This window comes from Talpa occidentalis, unplaced genomic scaffold (genome assembly GCF_014898055.3).
Source record: "Talpa occidentalis isolate TD23 unplaced genomic scaffold, MPIMG_talOcc4v2.1 talOcc4.4, whole genome shotgun sequence".
Taxonomy (NCBI): domain Eukaryota; kingdom Metazoa; phylum Chordata; class Mammalia; order Eulipotyphla; family Talpidae; genus Talpa; species Talpa occidentalis.
In genome coordinates this window covers 12,688,825-12,708,910 of record NW_023604295.1, presented here as the reverse complement: position 1 = coordinate 12,708,910, position 20,086 = coordinate 12,688,825, and the positions used below count along the sequence as shown (strand labels likewise).

The 20,086-nt window shown below is 43.3% G+C and overlaps 1 protein-coding gene across 2 annotated transcripts in view; it reads left to right on the top strand.

Moving 5' to 3' along the window:
- Window positions 1–237: 237 nt before the first annotated feature.
- JAM2 (junctional adhesion molecule 2) overlaps window positions 238–20,086 on the top strand; it is a 58,877-nt gene continuing 39,028 nt past the window's right edge. The window contains exon 1 of one of the 2 annotated variants that reach the window (XM_037525073.2): window positions 238–679. In XM_037525073.2, coding sequence (XP_037380970.1) covers window positions 616–679 — 64 coding nt within the window. In that variant the 5' untranslated portion in view covers window positions 238–615. The remainder of the gene's footprint in view (window positions 680–20,086) is intronic. The other variant, XM_037525071.2, reaches the window with a different exon arrangement.

The window sequence follows — 20,086 nt, the reverse complement described above, 5'->3', positions numbered from 1 at the left end:
CCTCTTTGGATAGAAATTTTCCCCTAATCTCCACCCCTGGGCTGAAAACCCCAAAAGAAGTTTTGTGCCAGGAAAGAAAGAGGAGTTGGTGCGAGGCGGGCCGAGCTCCCCACCCCCTCCAGCGTCACCCTCTCCCCTCTGCACACAACCCCTCCCCACCCAGCCCCCGGCCCGCGCCCCCGCCCGCGCCCCGGCTGCGCGCCCTGGGGACAGCTGGCAGCCCCGAGCGCGCCCAGACACAAAGCCGATCAATCCCGGCGGCAGGGGGCGGGGGATGGGGGAGCCCCGCCAGGACTTCCCTTCTGCCCCTCATTAGGACGCCGCCGACACCTCGTCCGGCTCGCACGTCCCGCCCCGCTCCCCCTCTTGCTCCCCGCCTGCACCCTCAGCCAGAGCCCCCAGCCCTGGGCCAGGGAGGACCCGCCCGCGGAGAAGCGCCCCGGGCAGGGGAGACTGAGCTCCCATCAGGGGCCACCCCTCTTCTCCCCTCCCCTCGCCCGCACGGATCTCTCCTCCCCTCCCGCCCCAGAAGTTCAGGGGCCCCGGCCTGGCCTCCTGCGCGCGCGTAGCCGGGACCCTCGGCCTCGGACGCGCTGCCCGCGGGCGCCCGGGAAGATGGCGAGGAGCGGCCACCGCCTGCTGCTGCTGCTGCTGCGCTACCTGGTGGTGGTCCTGGGATGTAAGTTACAGGGGTGCCTCCACCCTCCCACCCATTCCCGCTGGAACCGGCTCCCCCAAACCGCGCGGAGGGCCGGCTCCCGGCTCTGCGCCGCGGGGCGCCGCGGGGCCTCGGACTCGGCACCCCGAGCCCAGGAACCCCGCGTGCAGGCAGGTGCGGGGGCCGGGAGCTCGAGGTCTGAGGTTTATTGGGAATAGAATCTGGTTTTGTCAGTTTCTGTGAGAGAAAATTAAGGGCGCACACCAGCGCCTTCGCGTCTTCTTGCAAAGTTGGGTGAAGTTTGCAAAGAAAGACGCGGGACGTGACCCGAATGCAGAACTCGCCAACTACTTCTGAGATGCTGAGAGCCCAAGATGGCATCGCTCGGGCCAGGCTCGGCCACTCTCAGTGCAGGGGACGGGGGTGGTGGTAAGAGTTTGCTGGGCTTCAGAGGGGCCCGATTGTGCCGGGGATGTGCAGCGCACCTGAAAGGCGGGGTGTGAGTGTGGGTTGGGGTACTTCGTGGCCCGCCGACCCTAAATTGCTTTTATTCTCTCCACCTGCACATGCAATCTGCATTCAGCTCGAGAAGCCTCGTCTGGGGACTCCCGCCAGCTGCTGTGTCCTCAGGGGACCGTCAGCTGGATGAATGTTAGAAAGATGCAAAAGCTGAGCAGCCGGGCGGACAGACGTCCCCAAAGCCAATTTTCTGGGATGGTTCTAAACGGGATTTTCACGGATTCTGGGCTCATGAGACTTCAAATCCTGGAAACGTCTCCTGTTATTTTGTTTTCTTCCTGTTTACTTTTTGGAAAAATGCAGGAAATGCTAATGGATCTTACTAAGAAACGAAATCCTTTTTTCTTTTCCTTTCGCTTTACCCCTCTTTTTTCGTTTTTTTTTTTTTCCTTTTTTCTTTTGGTTTTTAAAAGACAAAATGGGTTATTGTTGTGACTCAAATTCTGGTAACACAATATTTAAAATAATCAGCTGGATAAGTGACTAATACTTTAATACAATGACATTTTCTCAGCTCTCGCCGCTGAAGTGATTATTGCTTAGCTCAACGTGATGTCAGTTTTGTCCCTTCGTGTGGGAGGAAGATGCAGGATGTCTCAGTCCAGGGACATGTGCTGACCTATATTATAGAAACCCAGACCAGGAAGGCTAGCTTTGACAATAAAGCCATTATTGCGTTTTGAATTATCGAATTGGTATCACCTTGAACACAGAGAGGGAAAAACTGTACTAATACTAAAAGACAACAAAGAGACAGTCTGGAGCACTTGGAACAAACTACAGGGAAAGTTAAGTCTTCTGTTGATAATCCCAAATTTCCAATACAAAAGACTGTGCTTTAGTGTATAATTGTTACTAATTAAAAACAGAAAATGGTCTTACTCGGCTATTTCTATTCAGTGATCAAAATAGAAACAATACCCTAAGGTTGAAATTGTAGCCAAGAAACAAACAAGAGGCAAACAAAGGCTCCAATGAATGGGCAGGATAACCTCTGCAATCTAATGTTAGACTCTAGTACAAATCTAACTTTTTGGTTCTTATCACCATGAGTCCTGTAGGGATTAGTTTGTAAGTGGTGGATCTCTTCGGTGTTGTTCCTGGGAACTAAAAGAATATTTTGTCTTCTTCATTTTATTAAATAAAGCACATAGATTTAAAGAAAAATGGCAGAGTATAGAGAGTTTGATATATTATTATGGTCTACTAAAGAGCACATTTTACTCGGATGTACTTCATTCTCACCTAATATCCCTTTTGGTTCCAGGATCTGATTCAATATATTAGGTAGTAGTTGTGTCATACTAGGCATATGACAAATTCTCAGACTTCCTTTGTGGTTTTTTTTTTAATCACCCTGAACATGTTCAAGGAGTCCTGGTGAAGTACCTTGTAGAATGTCCCTCAATTGGCATTTCTCTGATGTTTTTGTCATGATTAGACTGCTTTTATGGATTTTTGGGAGGAAAGTCACAGAGGTAAACCACCATGGTTGGCACATCTCAGCAAGAGTATGTATTATGAACATGACTTCTTTCTTAGTTCATACTGATGTCAGTTTTCATCACCTGGCTGACATGTGTTTCTACACAGATACTACTCCCCCCCCCCACCTTTTCATTCTGTATTTCTGGGAAGAAAGTCACTATGTGCAGTCCACACTTAGAGAGTAAGTTTCACCTCCTTGTGGTGGAGTATCTATAAATTACTTGGAATTATTTTGTTTGGGACATGTGTCTCCACTATGCGTTCATACTTTCATTCATTTTTTGTAAAGATTTATTTTTATGGGCCTTCCCGGTGGCGCAGCGGTTGAGTGCTGGGTTGCGAAGCTGCCCGCGGCCTCTGCAGCACCGGTTCGATCCCCGGCTGCTCCCCGGCCACCGGAGGAGGGTCCCACATGGCGCGCAGACCTCTCCTGCCACCTGCTGCTCCCCTCAGCAGTGTACTTCGGTCCTTCTGCCTGCTCTGTTACCTGCTCTGGCTCTGGTGAATTCTCTCACCCTCCCGTGTTTCTGACTATACCCAGTGCATGTATAAACAAACCATCAAACAAACAAACAAACAAATAAATAAATAAATAAAACATGTCTCTATAAAAAAATTAAAATAAAAAAAAAGATTTATTTTTATTTATTTATGCATTTAAGAACTGGGATACAGGCCAGAGCTGTGGAAGGTGAGAGGATTCACCAGAGACAGAGTGGGGAACAGAACAGGCAGACTGACTGAAACACACTGCTGAGGGGAGCAGTGGGCGAGATAGGAGAGATCTGCTGAGCTATGTGGGTCACCTCCCTGGTGGGGGATCCAATTTCTGCTGCAGTGGCTGGCAATAGCTTGATAGTGCTGAGACATTAACCCCTCTGCCACCAGGGATGCCCCTTCATTCATTTTTATGTCAGTATGGACTCCTGAATATTTATCTAATACCTTGGGTATAGTCCAATACTGTTTTATTTATTTAAGCACTCAGATTGCTTCCGTTTTGACCACTGGGAATTCTTTCAATTGGTTCCTATGCCCCTTGCCATATCACAATCATTGTGTAGATACGTGTTTGTGTTTTTGTTTGTTTGTTCTTAGTACTTCCTTTCTGCTACCATGGAGCCCTCCAGGCTGATATCATGTTTCCCGCTCCGGTGCAGAAATCAGCCATTTTCCAAAGGTGTTCTGGTTCCTTTCATTGTAGAATGGTATTAGAAACCAAGTTCTGGGCACTGGATGTGCTCATGGTTGCTTCCAAATCCAAAAATGCCATACTGAAGGCTTGCGTATCTGTCAGCCACTATTCACATCTGTTCTTACTTTTAAATTCTCAACAAACCCATCAGACGGAATCTACCATCAACTTACAGATGGTGACCCCACAGCTCCGGAAAGCTTAGTTGTCTGAGTTCATGTATCTTGTCTGGAAAGAGAAGACACTTAGATTCAAAATTCTGAAAATTTGTTCTTAGATAGCTGACCTCTCTGTCCTTTATTTCTGTAAGTGCTTCATGCTTGTTGCTGTTTTAATTTAAAAAAGAAAGAAAGCAAGAAAGACTTGTGGATTTCTTATGCTCAAATTACATACACACCTTCTTCCTATTCACCCCAAATAGAGCAGAGCCACCCTTAGCCCAATCCTATGATACTCATTCCTTTCTTTTTTATTTTTGCTACATGTCAACATTCTTTCTTTCCTGGTTGCCTAGAGGATTGCTTTTGTTGTTGCTGTTATCTTAACTATGATTTCAGTGTACCTATTGATCTATGGACATTTATTTCCATGTTTTGGAATTATATTTCTCTTTCTCACTAAAATGGAAACTCCATAAAGGAAGGAATTTCGTGATGTCTGCTCACCATTATGTGCCCAGTGCTGGGTGAAGGAGTAACTCTAGAACTGTGGATTGATGGGAAGGGGTTAGGGTAGAATGAGTAAAGGAAAAGCATGGATGGAAAAAAATGACTGCCATATAAATCGAGAACCTTAACTTATTCTAAGTAGATGAGGTGTCACATTTCTCTGAAGTAACATTTAAGCCAGTGCGATCAGAACCATGAATGTAGATGAGCTGAGGGCCACATGCTGGCCTGCATGGCCCCTAGCACTGGTCCGCAGATTTGGATTGGAACCCAAGCCACGCAACTTGGCCTGACTGTAATCTTTCATCAACCACTAAGGATCGTGGAAGAGAAGAGAAGTCTGGTTCTCCTGCAGAATCACAAGGCTCTGCCTCATTGATGGAACTGACCCAAAACAGTGCTCCACCGAACCAGTGCAGGAAAATTTTGTTCTCCGTAAACATTGTTAAGAACAAAGATTCATCATCAATTTGCTAAAGAGAGCTGGTTCCATACTGGCATAATCTTAGTTATCTGATGAAGAATGTAAAGATTTTAAATTGGTTTTGGGCCTCCCCAGTGGCGCAGCGGTTGAGCGCTGGGTTGCGAAGCTGCCCGTGGCCTCTGCAGCGCCGGTTCGATCCCCGGCTGCTCCCCGGCCACTGGAGGAGGGTCCCACATGGCGCAGACCTCTCCTGCCGCCCGCTGCTCCCCTCAGCAGTGTACTTCGCTTCTGCCTGCTCTGCTCCCCGCTCTGGCTCTGGTGAATTCTCTCACCCTCCCGCGCTTCTGACTGTACCCAGTGCATGTATAAACAAGCAGGCAAATAGACAAACAAATAAATAAATAAACAAAACATGCCTCTATAAAAAAAAAAAAAATTGGTTTTGCTGGTAGACCCTATAGCCATTTCAAGACTGTGACAGAAATAACATTACAAGGGAAGAACAAAAACATTAGCATAAAGGGACATTAGCATGGCCTCCTAAGGTTGAAACCACTCATTTCCTTCCACAGCAGCAGATGAACAAGAGGAGCGCTGTGAGCTGGCATATGTTTGTTGCCTATGATTTCCATTACATTGGTTTCCTCCTGTGGATCTTTGGGTAGAAATGTTGTTTCAGACTACAGGGGCAAGAGCGGCTTCTGTTGTTGTCAACAGCTATTCCTTGTGGAAAGAGAAGCTTCCCGACCATGTTAGTTTCCTATCGCTACAGTAACAAATTACCACTGATTAATTATCTTAAAGTTTTAGAGGTCAGAGGTCTGAACACATCTCACTGGGCTAAAATCAAGATGTGGAAAGGGCAGTGCTCCTTCTGGAATTTCTAAGTGAGAATCTGGTCCTTCCCTTTTCCAGCTTCTAGAATCCACTGTTCACGGCCACCGACCCAGCTTGCAGGCAATCCCAGGCTCTCTTCTGCCTTCCTTTTCCTCTTAAAAGGACCCTTGAGTTGACCTCAGTGATCCAGGATTGTCTACTTATCTCAAGGTTAGCTGATTGGCAGCTTTAATTTTATCTAAAATGCTAAATTTATTTACTATGTAAGGTCTCATATTTCGAATTCCTGAGATTAGGATATGGAGATCTTTGGGATGTCATACCAACCAGAAGTAGCAAGTGCACAGCAACAGTGTAATCAGTGTTGTGGCCAAGAATTGGTCAAGAATATTCTAGATCCTGTGACACAAACATGCTTTTACTTGATTCACTCTACCTGTTCAAACAGGAGTTGGGGCAACTCAGCTTACCAGGTAGTAATTCCTTTTGCGGAGGCTGTGTCAGGAGGAGACCACTGCAGATGGAGGGAGCAGCATGTATGGAGGTCCTTGGGCAAGAACAAGCAGGGAGGAGAGTGTGAGGGAATGAAGTTCCTATGTCCAGCAGGAGAGGGCAAAAGACAACCGCCAAGTAGTGCTGGGCCACGTGGGATGTATTTCAGATCTTGAATTTATCCTCAAGGCAAGTAGAAGACATTGCAGGCTTTTAAACAGAAAATATTAGTCCAATTTGCCTTGCAGGAGCACAGTGACAGTTAATGGAGTGTGGAGAATGGACAGAGTAGTGTGGGAAGTCGAAGTGAGGAGACCAGTAGTTGGAATGGGCCAGGTAATTCATAGCTACTTCTTTTATGTAGTTTATTGAAATATACATATGACTAAACATACATACACAGACAGTTGTTTTCTATTTGAAGTGTGATTAGACTTAACAAGTCTAATGAGAAAAATTGCTGTTTGGTTTTTAAGGAATTTTTTATGATGTCACTGCAAGTGTTCCCACCTTTCTGTTCAACTCCCAAGAGATAAACCTGCAAAGATAGTTCTGCTGTTATTCTTCTTTCAATATCAGTTTCCCCACCCGAGTTTGTGCTCCTTCAGTGTTAAGTGTTGCCAGCTTTAGGAGGGTAGCTTGGTTTGATTTGACAGAAGAGCAACCTCTATAAACACCCACCACCAAAGTGCCCAATTATTTCTTTAAAAATGAAAATAAGGGGGCCTCTCTGGTTGCACAAGGGGTTAAGCACAGAACTGTGAAGCTATCCGCAGCCTCTGCAGCACAAGTTCGATCCCTGGCCAGGGAGCTGACACACCTGGCATAGGAGACTTCTCCTGTCTCGCCCACTGCTTCCCTCAGCAGTACATTTCAGTAGATCCACCTGTTCTATTCCCCGCTCTGTCTCTGGTGAATCCTCTTACCCCCCACACCTCTGGCCTGTACCCCAGTTCTTGTATGCATAAATAAATAAATCTTTTTAAAAAAAAGAAAATAAGAATTTACTCTGCTTACTGTTTTGTACTTTCCAACAAATCAAATCATTATATCAATATATAGTATTTTTTTAAAAGATTTATTTATTTATTTATACAAGTACTGTGTACAGTCAGAAGCATGGGAGGGTGAGAGAATTCACCAGAGGCAGAGCGGAGAGCAGAGCAGAGCAGGCAGACCGATGAAGTACACTGCTGAGGGGAGCAGCGGGCGGCAGGAGAGGTCTGCGGGCCATGTGGGACCCTCTCCTGGTGGCTGGGGAGCAGCTGGGGATCGAACCGGTGCTGCAGAGGCTGCGGACAGCTTCGCAACCCAGCGCTCAACCGCTGCGCCACTGGGGAGGCCCGTCAATATATAGTATTCCAGGCCTTTTTTGCAGACATTTATTTATTTATTTATTTATTTTTAAAGATTTATTTATTCATTGATTGATTGATTGATTTATACATACATACATACAAGCACTGGGCACAGTCAGAAGCGCGGGAGGGTGAGAGAATTCACCAAAGCCAGAGCGGGGAGCAGAGCAGGCAGGAGGACCGAAGTACACTGCTGAGGGGAGCAGCGGGCGGCAGGAGAGGTCTGCGCGCCATGTGGGACCCTCCTCCGGTGGCCGGGGAGCAGCCGGGGATCGAACCGGCCATGCAGAGGCTGCGGGCAGCTTCGCAACCCAGCGCTCAACCGCTGCGCCACCAGGGAGGCCCTGTAGACATTTATTTTTACAAGTAATGAAGTCACAACCTGAAGCAATTGTCTCACAAATCGAACTCATGATACCATCTTCACAGACCTTTAAAATCTTTATGCCAAAATGCAGTAAAGACTGCCTTCTAGTTAAAACACCACAAGCAGTTAAACTAAGTGTTGTCATAACAGGGAGACTCCCAAATCTAAAAAGAGAAAAGTTCCAACCCAGGCCCAATAAAAACATCCAAAGGTGAGGAACTTAAGGGTCAAAGCCAAAGGGGAGAGAGACACCAGCTTGAACAAAGATTCACAGACAAGTTCAAGATGCTGCTATTTTTAAAGGTGACCAAAGCAGTAATGACCACAAATAAAAGGAACTTGTTGAACCACCGGAAGAGTGCTAAATTTGAAAAGGGAGAATTGGACTGTTTTTTGTTTTTTGTTTTTAATTCTTTAGAGGCACTTTAAAATAGTGGATTCTAGTCAGAAGTAAACTGATACGGTGGGATAAGTGATTACTCAAGAATATATTTGTCGAGTACTTTAAACACGCAGTCAGATCTGTCATTAAAACTAGGATAAAAATTCTTTATAAGCTGATTCTCCATAGGATCACTGTAATTTGGCCCCATATAGTGTGTTTGGTTGCAGAACCAAACTGGGCTCTGTGTGTGTTGGGGTCAGGGGAGGCATCTATCCTATTTTACTGCATACACTGTTTCTCCTTCCCAGTCATCTTCTGGGAAGAAGTCATCTTCTTTTTTTTTTTTTTAAGATTTATTTATTTATGCATATAGGAGCTGGAGTACAGGCCAGAGATGCAGGGTGGGGGGCGGTGAGAGGACTCACCAGAGACAGAACAGGGAGCAGAACAGGCAGACTGGCTGAAACACACTGCTGAGGGGAGCAGCGGGAGAGATAGGAGAGGTCTGCTTCGCCCTGTGGGTTGCTCCCTGGCTGGCCAGGGATTGAACTTGTACTGCAGAGGCTTCGGATCACTTCATAGTGCTGTGCTTAACCCCTTGTGCCACCAGGGAGGCCCGTTTTTGTCTTTGCTGAAATTGCTGCACTGGCCAAATGCAATTCCTCCCTGAAGGTCCAAAATCCCTTCCTCTTCTCTTAGACCTTTCCAACTCATCCATTCTTCAGAGGGGACCCATACTGCATATTATGATCCTGGTTCTCTTGTATGTTCTTGGTTCTCTTTTGGCACTTACCGGACAATTGTCACTTTCACACGTACATCTCTCTGTTGAGGACAGAGATAACACATCTTTGTGTCCCTAACACCTAACATAGTGCCTGGCACATGGTGTTTCTTTAATAATCAGTTAAGTGGAAGTGAGTAAATTGGAGCTTAATGTTTGTTTATTTGCTTCTTTGCTTCATATATAGCTTCTATATAACTTTTTAGTAATAAAAATCCCAAATTCATGTAAAATTAGTAGTGCTTAATGAACACATAATTTTGCATCTCCTAGAACACCACTTCCTATCCTTTTTAATGGTAGTCTTCCTAAAATTAGGAGGAAATACAGATACAGGTCCACCTTTTTGAGTTTTAGGTAATTGGGCTGATTGCCTGAATAGTGCTGCTTGATTAGTAAGCATAGATGAAAAACTCAGATAACTCAAACAGTACCTGCTGACAAGTTACCTGATATAAAATATGAGATAGGATGTGAGAGCTGTAAATGTGATCTTTGGAGCAGAGGATTCCAGACTTTTCCCTCAAGGCCCACTCTCTTTACCCCTCAGCTGATATCATAGCAGTCCAAGTCCTGTAATTGGCTAAAGGTAATTTAAACAGGTGAGAGGACAGAGCCTGATAAAGTGATCTGTATTTCCAAACCAAAGATGATTTTCATAGACATTCTTGTCCAGTCATCATAACATCTTCTTGGGGGTTGGGGGGTGGGATCTTGACCCTTTCTCATTAATGCTGAGAATATTTCCCCTGGATCCAGCAATTCTTTATTTTGGTCCAAGGGAATCATCTCATAGTCTGCTAGTAGGCAAATGCCAAAATTAGATCCATCCTAAGAAGAACTGTCTGAGGATACTGGAATGTTCAGACATCACTGTCCAGAGCACTGGTCTTCAAAAGTTTAGCTAGCCTACTTTTAAAAAGAACATATGCCCCCAAATAAATTTTTGGTTATAAATTGCAAACACATATTTGTGCATCTATATTCTGATAACTATAAAAACATAAAATAAATATCAAACCAATGAGATAATGGAAAAATTAGTAATAATAACCTTAGACAGAAATAATTGGGTGGTTGCCCTATATGTCAGCATTTGATCAAGCCTCTGTATTTAAAACACTGTGGGATCAGAACATGATCCCATGGACCAAAATACAGACAACTCCCGATTTAGAATGGTTTGACTTAGGATTTTTGGACTTGATGCTGTGAAAGGAATATGCATTCAGTACGAACCATACTTCCTTCAGATGTTGAATTTTGAGATTTTCCAGGTTGGATTTATGCCTTAGGATACTCTCCAGGGATGCCGGGCGGTGGCAGGAAGCCACGTGGTCATGGGAGTAAGCAGTTGTTACTCTACAGCCTGTTTTTCTCTTGCAATACAGTTTCAATACATTACATGAGATATTCAGCACTTTATTACAAAACTGGCTTTGTCTTAGGTGATTTTGCCCAACTGTAGTGTTCTGAGCATGTTCAGGGTAGCTGAAGCTAAGATGTGAAGTTCTGTAGGTTGGGTGTACTGAATGCAGTTCTGTTTTGTTTTTTTAAGATTTATTTTTATTTATCATGAACTGAGGTGTAGGCCACAGGTGTGGGGGTGGGTTGGTGGGAGAATTCACTAGAGACAGTGGGGAGCAGATTAGGCGGATCTACTGAAATGCACTGCTGAAGGGAGCAGTAGGTAAGTCAGGAAATGTCTGCTGCGCCATGTGGATCAGCTCCCTGGCCAGGGATCGAACTCATGCTGCAGTGGCTGGTGATAGCTTGGTAGTGTTGAAACTTAACCTCTTGAGCTACCTGGGAGGCCCTGAATGCAGTTTTTGACTTGCAATATTTTCAAATTCTGGTGAGTTTATCAGGATGAAACCCCATCAAGGTACAGGAAAATCTATATAAATTCCAGAAATTGGCCCAGGTTAATTTGGAAATTCTTTCTCCCTCTCTCTCTCTCTCAATCTCTATAGCATCTCAAACCATAGCAAAAGCTTTAATAAGTATCATTTTTAACACTTGGTAGCCATTTGAGGGACACTAGATCTTAACCTGGTCGTGTCCATGAGGATAAATTTCGAATGGATGAGAGATCTACATGAAGTAAATAAGCACAAAAATGACCATACGCCAGCCCCCTCCCCAAAAAGAAATCATGGGTACATTATTCTGCTAGCTAACCATATAGCAAAAGAACTTCTGCATGGAAAAAATAAATCACCATAAGCAAATCAAAAGATAAACAATTAATTGGGAAAAGATATTTGCAATTTAAGTCGCATCCAAAGAGTATTGTTACCAATATACAAAGAGCTCATAAAAATGGAAAGAACTTAAAAATACAAAGAACAAAAGAGAAAAATGCATGCAAAATTACCCAGAATTCCCAGAAGAAAATTTGAAATGCTTCCTCAAATATGAAGCTCAACACAACAAACTTGATATGCAAATTAACACATCACATAGATAGCATCTCTTCCTCCCAGATTATCGAAGAAAACACATACTTCATCTGATTGCTCTGTTATTGAAGCTGTTTGGAAATAGGAGCCTCTCACACCTGCTGATGGGCTGTTAATGATATAACTGCTATGGAAGGGATCTCAGCAATTTGTCAAAAAATTACGTGTCTCCCCTTGACCCATTACTCCATTGCTGGGAGCCTGTTTCAATGCAATATTTGCAAAACAGGATATGATAATATATAATGTTATTTATTTCAAAATTTTTATGATAAATAATCAAAAATCCATCAATGGAGGATTGGCTTGAACACATCATAGAATGGTATGCAACGTAGCCATAAAAAGGAAGAAGGAAGATCTCTCTCTATGTATGGATATCTTCAGTGTGTTACAAGTGAAAAAAAGCAAGAGACAGAACAGTGTAATTAGTATGCTACATTTTTGTAAAAAGGAAACACCGGGAGGTTAAATGAGAACTATTATAAGTGAGTGAGACAGGAATGAAACAGACTTTTATTAAACAGATTTGATTTTTGAAAATTTAAATGGTTTATTTCAAAAGACAAAATTCTCTGAAACAGCCATCTCTAAAATTTGAAATTAAAAAAAAAAACGAACCTATTGCATATCAAGACAATGATATAACCGCATGGAGGAAAGAATTACTCCAATCTGAGTTTAGAAGATAATACTCTACTGGATAGTAGAATATATTTTAAGGATAAATAAAGCTGCAAATATATTTTAAACTAAAGTAATTTAAAATAATGGTTTTGCTTTGCAATAATGCAGTGCAGTAATCATTATCTTGCATGTGTAATTGTTCAGGATGTCAGTATTAACAGGTAAAAATATTAGATTAACTATGGGCGGCAAACTGTACCATGGAAAAATCTGTCTGTTATCGCCTGCAACCCCTGATTAATCTTGGCATCACTAAAAGTAGAACAGCCAACACTATGTGATACAAAAGAAGCATATAACATTCCCTGTGTACTATTCTTGCCCATGTCTACAAAGAAAAAACAACAAGAACAACAAATCTGACCTTCACTTGACTCAAGTCAGTAGACTAGCTAACTTCTTTTCATAGGAGGGTAGATTCACAGATTAAATGGCACCACCAGGTTGCAGATGGACAAATTCAGAACTGACCAAGTTTTTACAATCAATGACATGAAAACAAAAAATAGAGAAGGCAGTTAGCTCTGCATTAACAATAAAATAAGACAAAAAGCCTATGAAGCAACTGTAATGCTGAGATGTGGTTTGAATTCTGATTCAAAAAAGGCATAAAAAAATTAGACTATGACTGGACATTAGATTATGCTAAGGAATTATTTCTAATTCATTTGGTTGTTCTAGCAGTGTTGTATGTATACATCTCTAATTTTGTATTGATTCCTACTAAAGTAATAAAAATTGTTTGAGGTCTATGATTTACATTAACCCTATAATTGAATTTGTATTATGAGTCCTACTTATTTGAACAAGTATGTCTTACCTCTCTTGCTTGTACCATTTTATAGTGTCAACTGTTTTTTGGTGAAATACCAAAATTTGCTGACTAATCACAAGACCAGTCTTTTTATTACCTGGACTAGAATATCTAAGGAAATTTAATTCTGATTATTAGAAGATAAAAAATACTTTTGGAAGCGGGACACAGAAAGACTTCCTTTATGCAGCAAAGTTATTTCACCATGATGGTGTGGAATAGGAAGGCTTCTTTTCAGAGGACAATGGATTCCCACTTTTACGGGAAAGGCTATCAGAATTACATCTTCCCTGGCAAGATAACTCAGGTTCATGTTCATACTGACTGGGGTGCTGGGCAGAATCACTTTTTAAATTGATTAATTCTATAAGTTATATATATATATATTTTTAAAGATTTATTTATTTATTTATACAAGCACTGGGTACAGTCAGAAGCGCGGGAGGGTGAGAGAATTCACCAGAGCCAGAGCGGGGAGCAGAGCAGGCAGAAGGACCGAAGTACACTGCTGAGGGGAGCAGCGGGCGGCAGGAGAGGTCTGCGCGCCATGTGGGACCCTCCTCCTGTGGCCGGGGAGCAGCTGGGAATCGAACTGGCGCTGCAGAGGCTGCGGGCAGCTTCGCAACCCAGCGCTCAACCGCTGCGCCACCAGGGAGGCCCTATAAGTTATATTTTTAAAGTGTATTTGATAATTAAATTCCGGGTGAAATGTTGTCACTGAAGGTTCAGATGATCTCCTTTTATTTTAAACCACAAATGTCAAGTTTATTCACAAGGAAACAAAAAACATGTTATAAATTAAATAGAGCTTGCCATCCAAAGAACTAAGCTTGTGGGCCTCCCCTGGGGGCGCAGGTGGTTGAGCACCGTACTGTGAAGCTGTCCGCAGCCTCTGCAGCGCTGGTTCGATCCCGGCCGGGCGGCCAGGTCCCACATGGCAGGGCAGACCTCTCCTGTCCCGCCCGCTGCTCCCCTCAGCAGTGTATTTCAGTCTGTCTGCCTGTTCTGCTCCCCACTCTGTCTCTGGTGAGTCCTCTCACCCTCCCGCTCATCTGGCTTGTACCCCGGCTCTTGTATAGAATAAATAAATAAATCTTTAAAAAAAAAAAAAGAACTAAGCTTGTATCAGTTCTGATTCTAGTAATGATAGGACTTTAGAAACTTGTTTTATTTAGGTCTTCATTTTGTTATTTGTAAAATGAAGGGGTAGAATTTAACGATGATTAGTATTTTTTATAATTTAACACTTGATGTGTATAAGGAATAATTTCCCTGCCCTCCTGGGTTCTTCTTGGGCTGGTGGAGCAAACACATTGACATCAGACTAGTAGGAGAAAAAGACCTAATTTGAGTATGTGGGGATGGAGAATTTACGTGATTGTGCATTCTAGAGCACATGAGACAAACTGAGGTTTATATCCTGAGTTACGGATTGGGTAGGGGGCCTGCAGCCTCAAGGAGAGAAAAAGAGGGACTCACATGATAAGGAAGGGGTGACTTCATAGAACAGAGCCTGCCTTTAGATGTTTGCCCTGCCTTAAGACAGGTTCTCTGATGAAAAAGTATTTCTGGAGCTGACACTCAAATCTGGGTACCATTTATTCTTTATTTTTTTAATATTTATTTATTTATGCATACAAGAACTGGGGTACAGGCCAGAGGTGTGGGGGTGAGAGGATTCACCAGAGACAAAGTGGGGAACAGAACAGGCAGATTGATCGAAATGCACTGCTGAGGGGAGCAGCAGTTGAGACAGACGAGATCTACCACCCCATGTGGGTAGCTCCATGGCTGGGGATCGAACTTGTGCTGTAGTGGCTGCGGCTAGCTTCATAGGTTGTGTCTTAACCCCTTTCGTCACCAGAGAGATCCCATGTTTTCATTCACTGCCTCCTTCAGTGTTCTTTTTGATTGGAACTCTATTTTGAAAAGGATCAAGATATGCTCCAGAAGTGACTGATACTTATTTTTAAAGATTCATTTTTATTTATTCATGCATAAAAGAACTGGGGTGTAGGCTAGAGATGCAGAGCTTGAGAGGATTCACCAGAGACAGAGTGGGAAGCAGAACAGGCAGATCCACTGAAGTCCACTGCTGAGGGGAGGGGCGGGTAAAACAGGAGAGGTCTGCTATGCCATGTGGGTCAGCTCCCTGGCTGGGGATTGAGCTCATGCTTAAGTAGCTGCCAATAGCTTGATAGTGCTGAGACTTTAACACCTGCGCCAGTGTGGGTTGTCCTGTGTGACTGATATTTATGTAATTGACTAAATACTAGGTACAAGATTCCATTGGATGCTGTAGGCAGCAGGAAGTTGCTGGAATTTTTTAAGAGTGAAGTTATATGCCCAAGAAATGATATTTGGAGTAGATAATTTTGACACTTCATATTGGATACATAGGGAGTGTTACAGAAATAAATTCTACTTTTTACCCGTGCAGAGAAAGAACAAGAGGTACTTCAGGAATGGTGAGGTCAGGAAAAGCTTTATTACTCATGCATGAGGTCCCAGACCTGGGTATCCCACTAAGGTCTGAGCACCTGTCTACAGACAAAGAATTTCTTTTATACATAACTATTCTTACGTTGATAACATTATTTGCTACAAAGTTCCTGAACAAGGGGAAGGGAAAAGCAGGAACACAGACATCTGGGATGGCCTTGAAGAGATAGACCAACATGAACATGACTGGCTGCCTGACCTTGTAACTTTATTAGTCTGCTAAGGAAAGATTTGTTAAGTGAGCAAAGCTTGCTGATTACAATTGCATTGAATTATTAACTGCAGCAGCCCCAACCCCCCACACAGCAGGGAGCTGAAAAGATTTATTTTCCCTTTCATCTCTCCCCTTTGATGCCATTGTGAGTTGTTTTCTCATAAAGCATCATCCTCTACAATGTCCAGTTCACTACTAACTGGCCAGTACGCGGTGAGGAGCAGCTGAAGCTTGATTTTTGATACCTGTGTGGATATACAATTTGTAAGCATATTAAGCAGACAGGGGCCAAAGGCAACTATCAAAAAGAGGATCAGCAGGGGCTCTAAAAAGGGGGCCAGCCATGGGAACCTTGAGGAGAAGGAATCCCACCAGGTCGACTGGTGTTGGGCGCCCCATCTGCGATCAATACGATCCTGGAGCTGGGTGAGTGTTTCCTGGACCACTCCAGACTCATTTGCAGAGAAGCCCAATCTTCTTGTAAGAACAGGCAGATACCTCCATGGGCAGCAGCAAGGAGATCTAGTCCTCGTGGGTTTTGGAGTACCACAGCTGCCAGAAAATCAAGTTGTTTTTGTAGGGCTAAGGCTGACTTTGTAAGAGCATCAAAATCTGACTTGAGCTGGCCACCTAATTCATTATAACAGACCTGAGACACTCCTATCCCAGCCACACACATAGCTGCCTGAGATGCAGCCAGGAGACCCACTACAAGTGGGATGGCCATAGGAACCCTCTTTGTACGATGAGGGGGTTTCCAGACTGAAAGTGCATCTCTTCCAGTTAAGACACACAAGTTAGGCACCAGTTTGACAATGAAGCATGACTGATTGTGTGGAATAATACATTCATATACTCCTCAAATACAAGCTAGGTAAGTGCTGTTTGTTGCACAGACCTTCGAGGTATGAGACAAAGGATTGGAGGCATTTCCCCACAGAGATATAAGACCTAAGATCTGGTTTGAGGAGGAGTCCGGTGAAATCTTTGGAGGGAGCTGGCCTGGGCTGAGCACAATCCTAGTGTACTTGATGGGGCCTGGCTTCATACAGATCCAGAAATCTGAAGCAAGGGCTGCATTTGAGCAATTGAGAGCTGAGTATGAAGCATTAATTATGCCTAGTAGTGCAGACTCAATCGTTTGTTGGGATAAATCAGAGGATGCTCAAGATGAAGGTGACCCTTGCGGACCTACAGTCAGACGGGGCACAAAGAGGGGAAAGGAGGGGTTCATGAATAGGAGCAGCACGCTTTGTGGTCTCAGCTACCTGAACACTTAGAAGGGAGGCAGCGACCACCAGGGCAGATGATAAGGTGGGATGCGCCGGAGCGGGTAAGCAAGCCGCTTGTTTAGCTGCCTTATCAGCTAGACGATGGTCTGTTGCTATGGGATCAGTTCCCTTTTGGTGTCCTCTACAGTGTGCGATGGCTACTGCGTGTGGATACCAAACTGCTTCTAACAACGGCATGATTTCAGTTTTATTTTTAATTGCTTTACCAGAAGCTGTAAGGAGCCCTCATTCTTTATAGATTGCTCCATGGATGTGGGCTGTGGCAAAAGCTAGCGCGAACCTGTGAAGATATTGACTGCCTGGTCTCTACCAGTAGACAGTGCACGAATCAAAGCAGAAAGTTCTGCCCTCTGTGCCGACCAGCCCGCGGGGAGAACACCTGACTCCAAAACCTTGCAGGTGGTAGTAACTGCGTAACCTGCAACCTGCCCTGCGGGTGTTGTTCTTCAGAAAGCTGCTACCATCACAGGGCCTCCCTGGTGGTGCAAGGGGTTAAGCACCGCACTATGAGGCAATCCGCAGCCTCTGCAGCACGAGTTTGATCCCCGGCCAGCCAGGTAGCAACCCACAAGGCGCAGCAGACCTCTCCTGTCTCTCCCGCTGCTCCCCTCAGCAGTGTGTTTCAGTCAGTTTGCCTGTTCTGTTCCCCACTCTGTCTCTGGTGAATCCTCTCACATCCCCCCATCTTTAGCCTGTACCCCAGCTCTTGCATGCATAAATAAATCTTTAAAAAAAAGAAAGGTAAATTCACTCTGAAAGAGAATGAGGAACTAGATTAATAGTGACACTACCTGTTCCAGTGCAACCCCGATATGAAATGGGTGGCCTGACTGTGGGTTCTCACCCGTGCACTTAAAAGGATTTATAGTAAGACTCAAGTATAGGCACATACAAAATGGTTAATAAGTGTTTATTTACAAAAGAAGGGGAAAGAAGAAATGAATAATTTAGGGAGAAAGAGAGGGAGATAAGTTGGTGAGTGTGTCCTACCCGTTCCGCTGAGCTGGAATCCCAATGGGGCGCTGAGAGCCGGGGGGTAAAAGTCAAGAGTCAAACCAAGAACGAAGAGGCCCCCAGGGGCCATATATCTGATTTTATACCAAACCTGGCTGCTTAACTCCGCCCTCAAGACCCAGCAACCGGCCTTTCGGTGATGATAGGATCTGTAGTTCCTGGAGTCTTGATGGCTTTGGTCTGGAGTGGGGTGGAGTCCACAAAACCTGTGTGGAGTTTGCTCAGGACATACTTTTCCCCTAACAAATCCCAGTGCTTGTGCTCAGTTCACGAATTAGAAGAGCAGAGACAATGCGGAAAAGTACCCAGAGAACAAGAGACTACCAAGCAGAACCAGTGTCAGGGAAACAGAGAGCAATTTCCACCAGTTGTTATCTGGAATCCAGGGAGAATGAACAGAGAAGATCAAAGTGAAGTAACAAACAATGTGAAGGATTAAAAAAATAAAGGAAAAATTAGCATTTGAATGGATTTTCCATCTACAAAAATACTTTCCCAGGAATTATTTTACTTATTTCTCAGGCTAACATCCCTGTGAGGTACCTTGAACTAATTTTACTACAGTTTCATAAATAAGAAACAGACTTAGGATATTTTTAGGAGCTACATGGAGGCAGGTCTTGGAGAAGTTAGAACCGCTGACTTCAAATCCTGTTCTTTTCCATCTGGGAGACAAGAACATGGGTAAGTAAGGAAAGGTGGGAAGTTGACATGTTAGGAGACATGACTGAAGGTGACCTTTTCTGGTGTCCTTCCAGCAATATAAATGCCACAAGGAGAGGAGAGAGGGAGACTCAGTCTTGTTATGTATAGATTTAGAATCAGCATATGGAAACCTCTGGGGCTCTTAGAGGATGACTAATTTTTTATGTCATAATAAGAAGATAATTTGAACGTTCTCTTTAGGATGTGGCTTACATAAATATCTTCATGTGTTATGAAAGTTCTTTTTGACATTTGGTATGCTTGCAATGTGGTTGTCTCAAAATATAAATATGCTTTCCACATTCACAGCTCAAATTGAATTCAAAGCAATGTTAACCTGAAGGTAAGCCACAAGCTTAGAATAAATATTTCATGATCTAAAAATATTATTTCACTGGGAAAAATATCCAAACATGAATATATTCAGTATTGTGAGGGGTTTATTATAGAATTTAATCACCTTGACAAACATCACAGACCCTTTAAATGGTAATTAGAAAGTTTTCATAATTTTCTGACTTTTTGTCCTTAAAGCTTAAGTAATGTTATGTTAAAAAAAATTCTGTATTATGAATTCACTAAATTTTGTATATTTATTTAAATTGTGATGTGTTGTTTGATAGTGGTACACAAATATTTTTTTAAAACCCCCTTTATTTTGAAATAAAGAAATACTCAGCTAATTCCTTTACATCTTTTGTAAGTTCTTTTGTCTTTTACTACTTCCCTCTTTGGTTTCCATGGGAGCAGCCTCAGTCAGAAAGTATTTGGGACTTTTGCAAAAGATTGAGTCCAGGATTCCTACTTAGATTTCAAGCACTTGCAGCTTAATTAATGCTCTGTGTGTATCTTTGAAGGTGGAGTAAACTGTGTTATGTTTCCACTTTATGCTTATATTTTTAAAAGATTTTTATTAAAGATCTGGATTGCAGACCTTTAAGATCATTTAAAAGTGTGGTTGTATATGCCTGAAAAAAAAAAAAAAAGGAAATATCTCTAGGCATTCTACACTCAACACATATGGACACACCAATGATCCCAGTTAAACTCGTCTGAATTAGTTCCATTTTTCTTCACTGAAAATGTTTTTAAATACAGCATCTGGTGAGTAGGAAGAATTGTATTGAATTTAGACTTGGACCAGTAAATAATTAAAAGTCAAAAAGGTAAGATGGAAAATAAAGGAGATGACATGCCTCCAAACTGTACAAAAAGATCCTG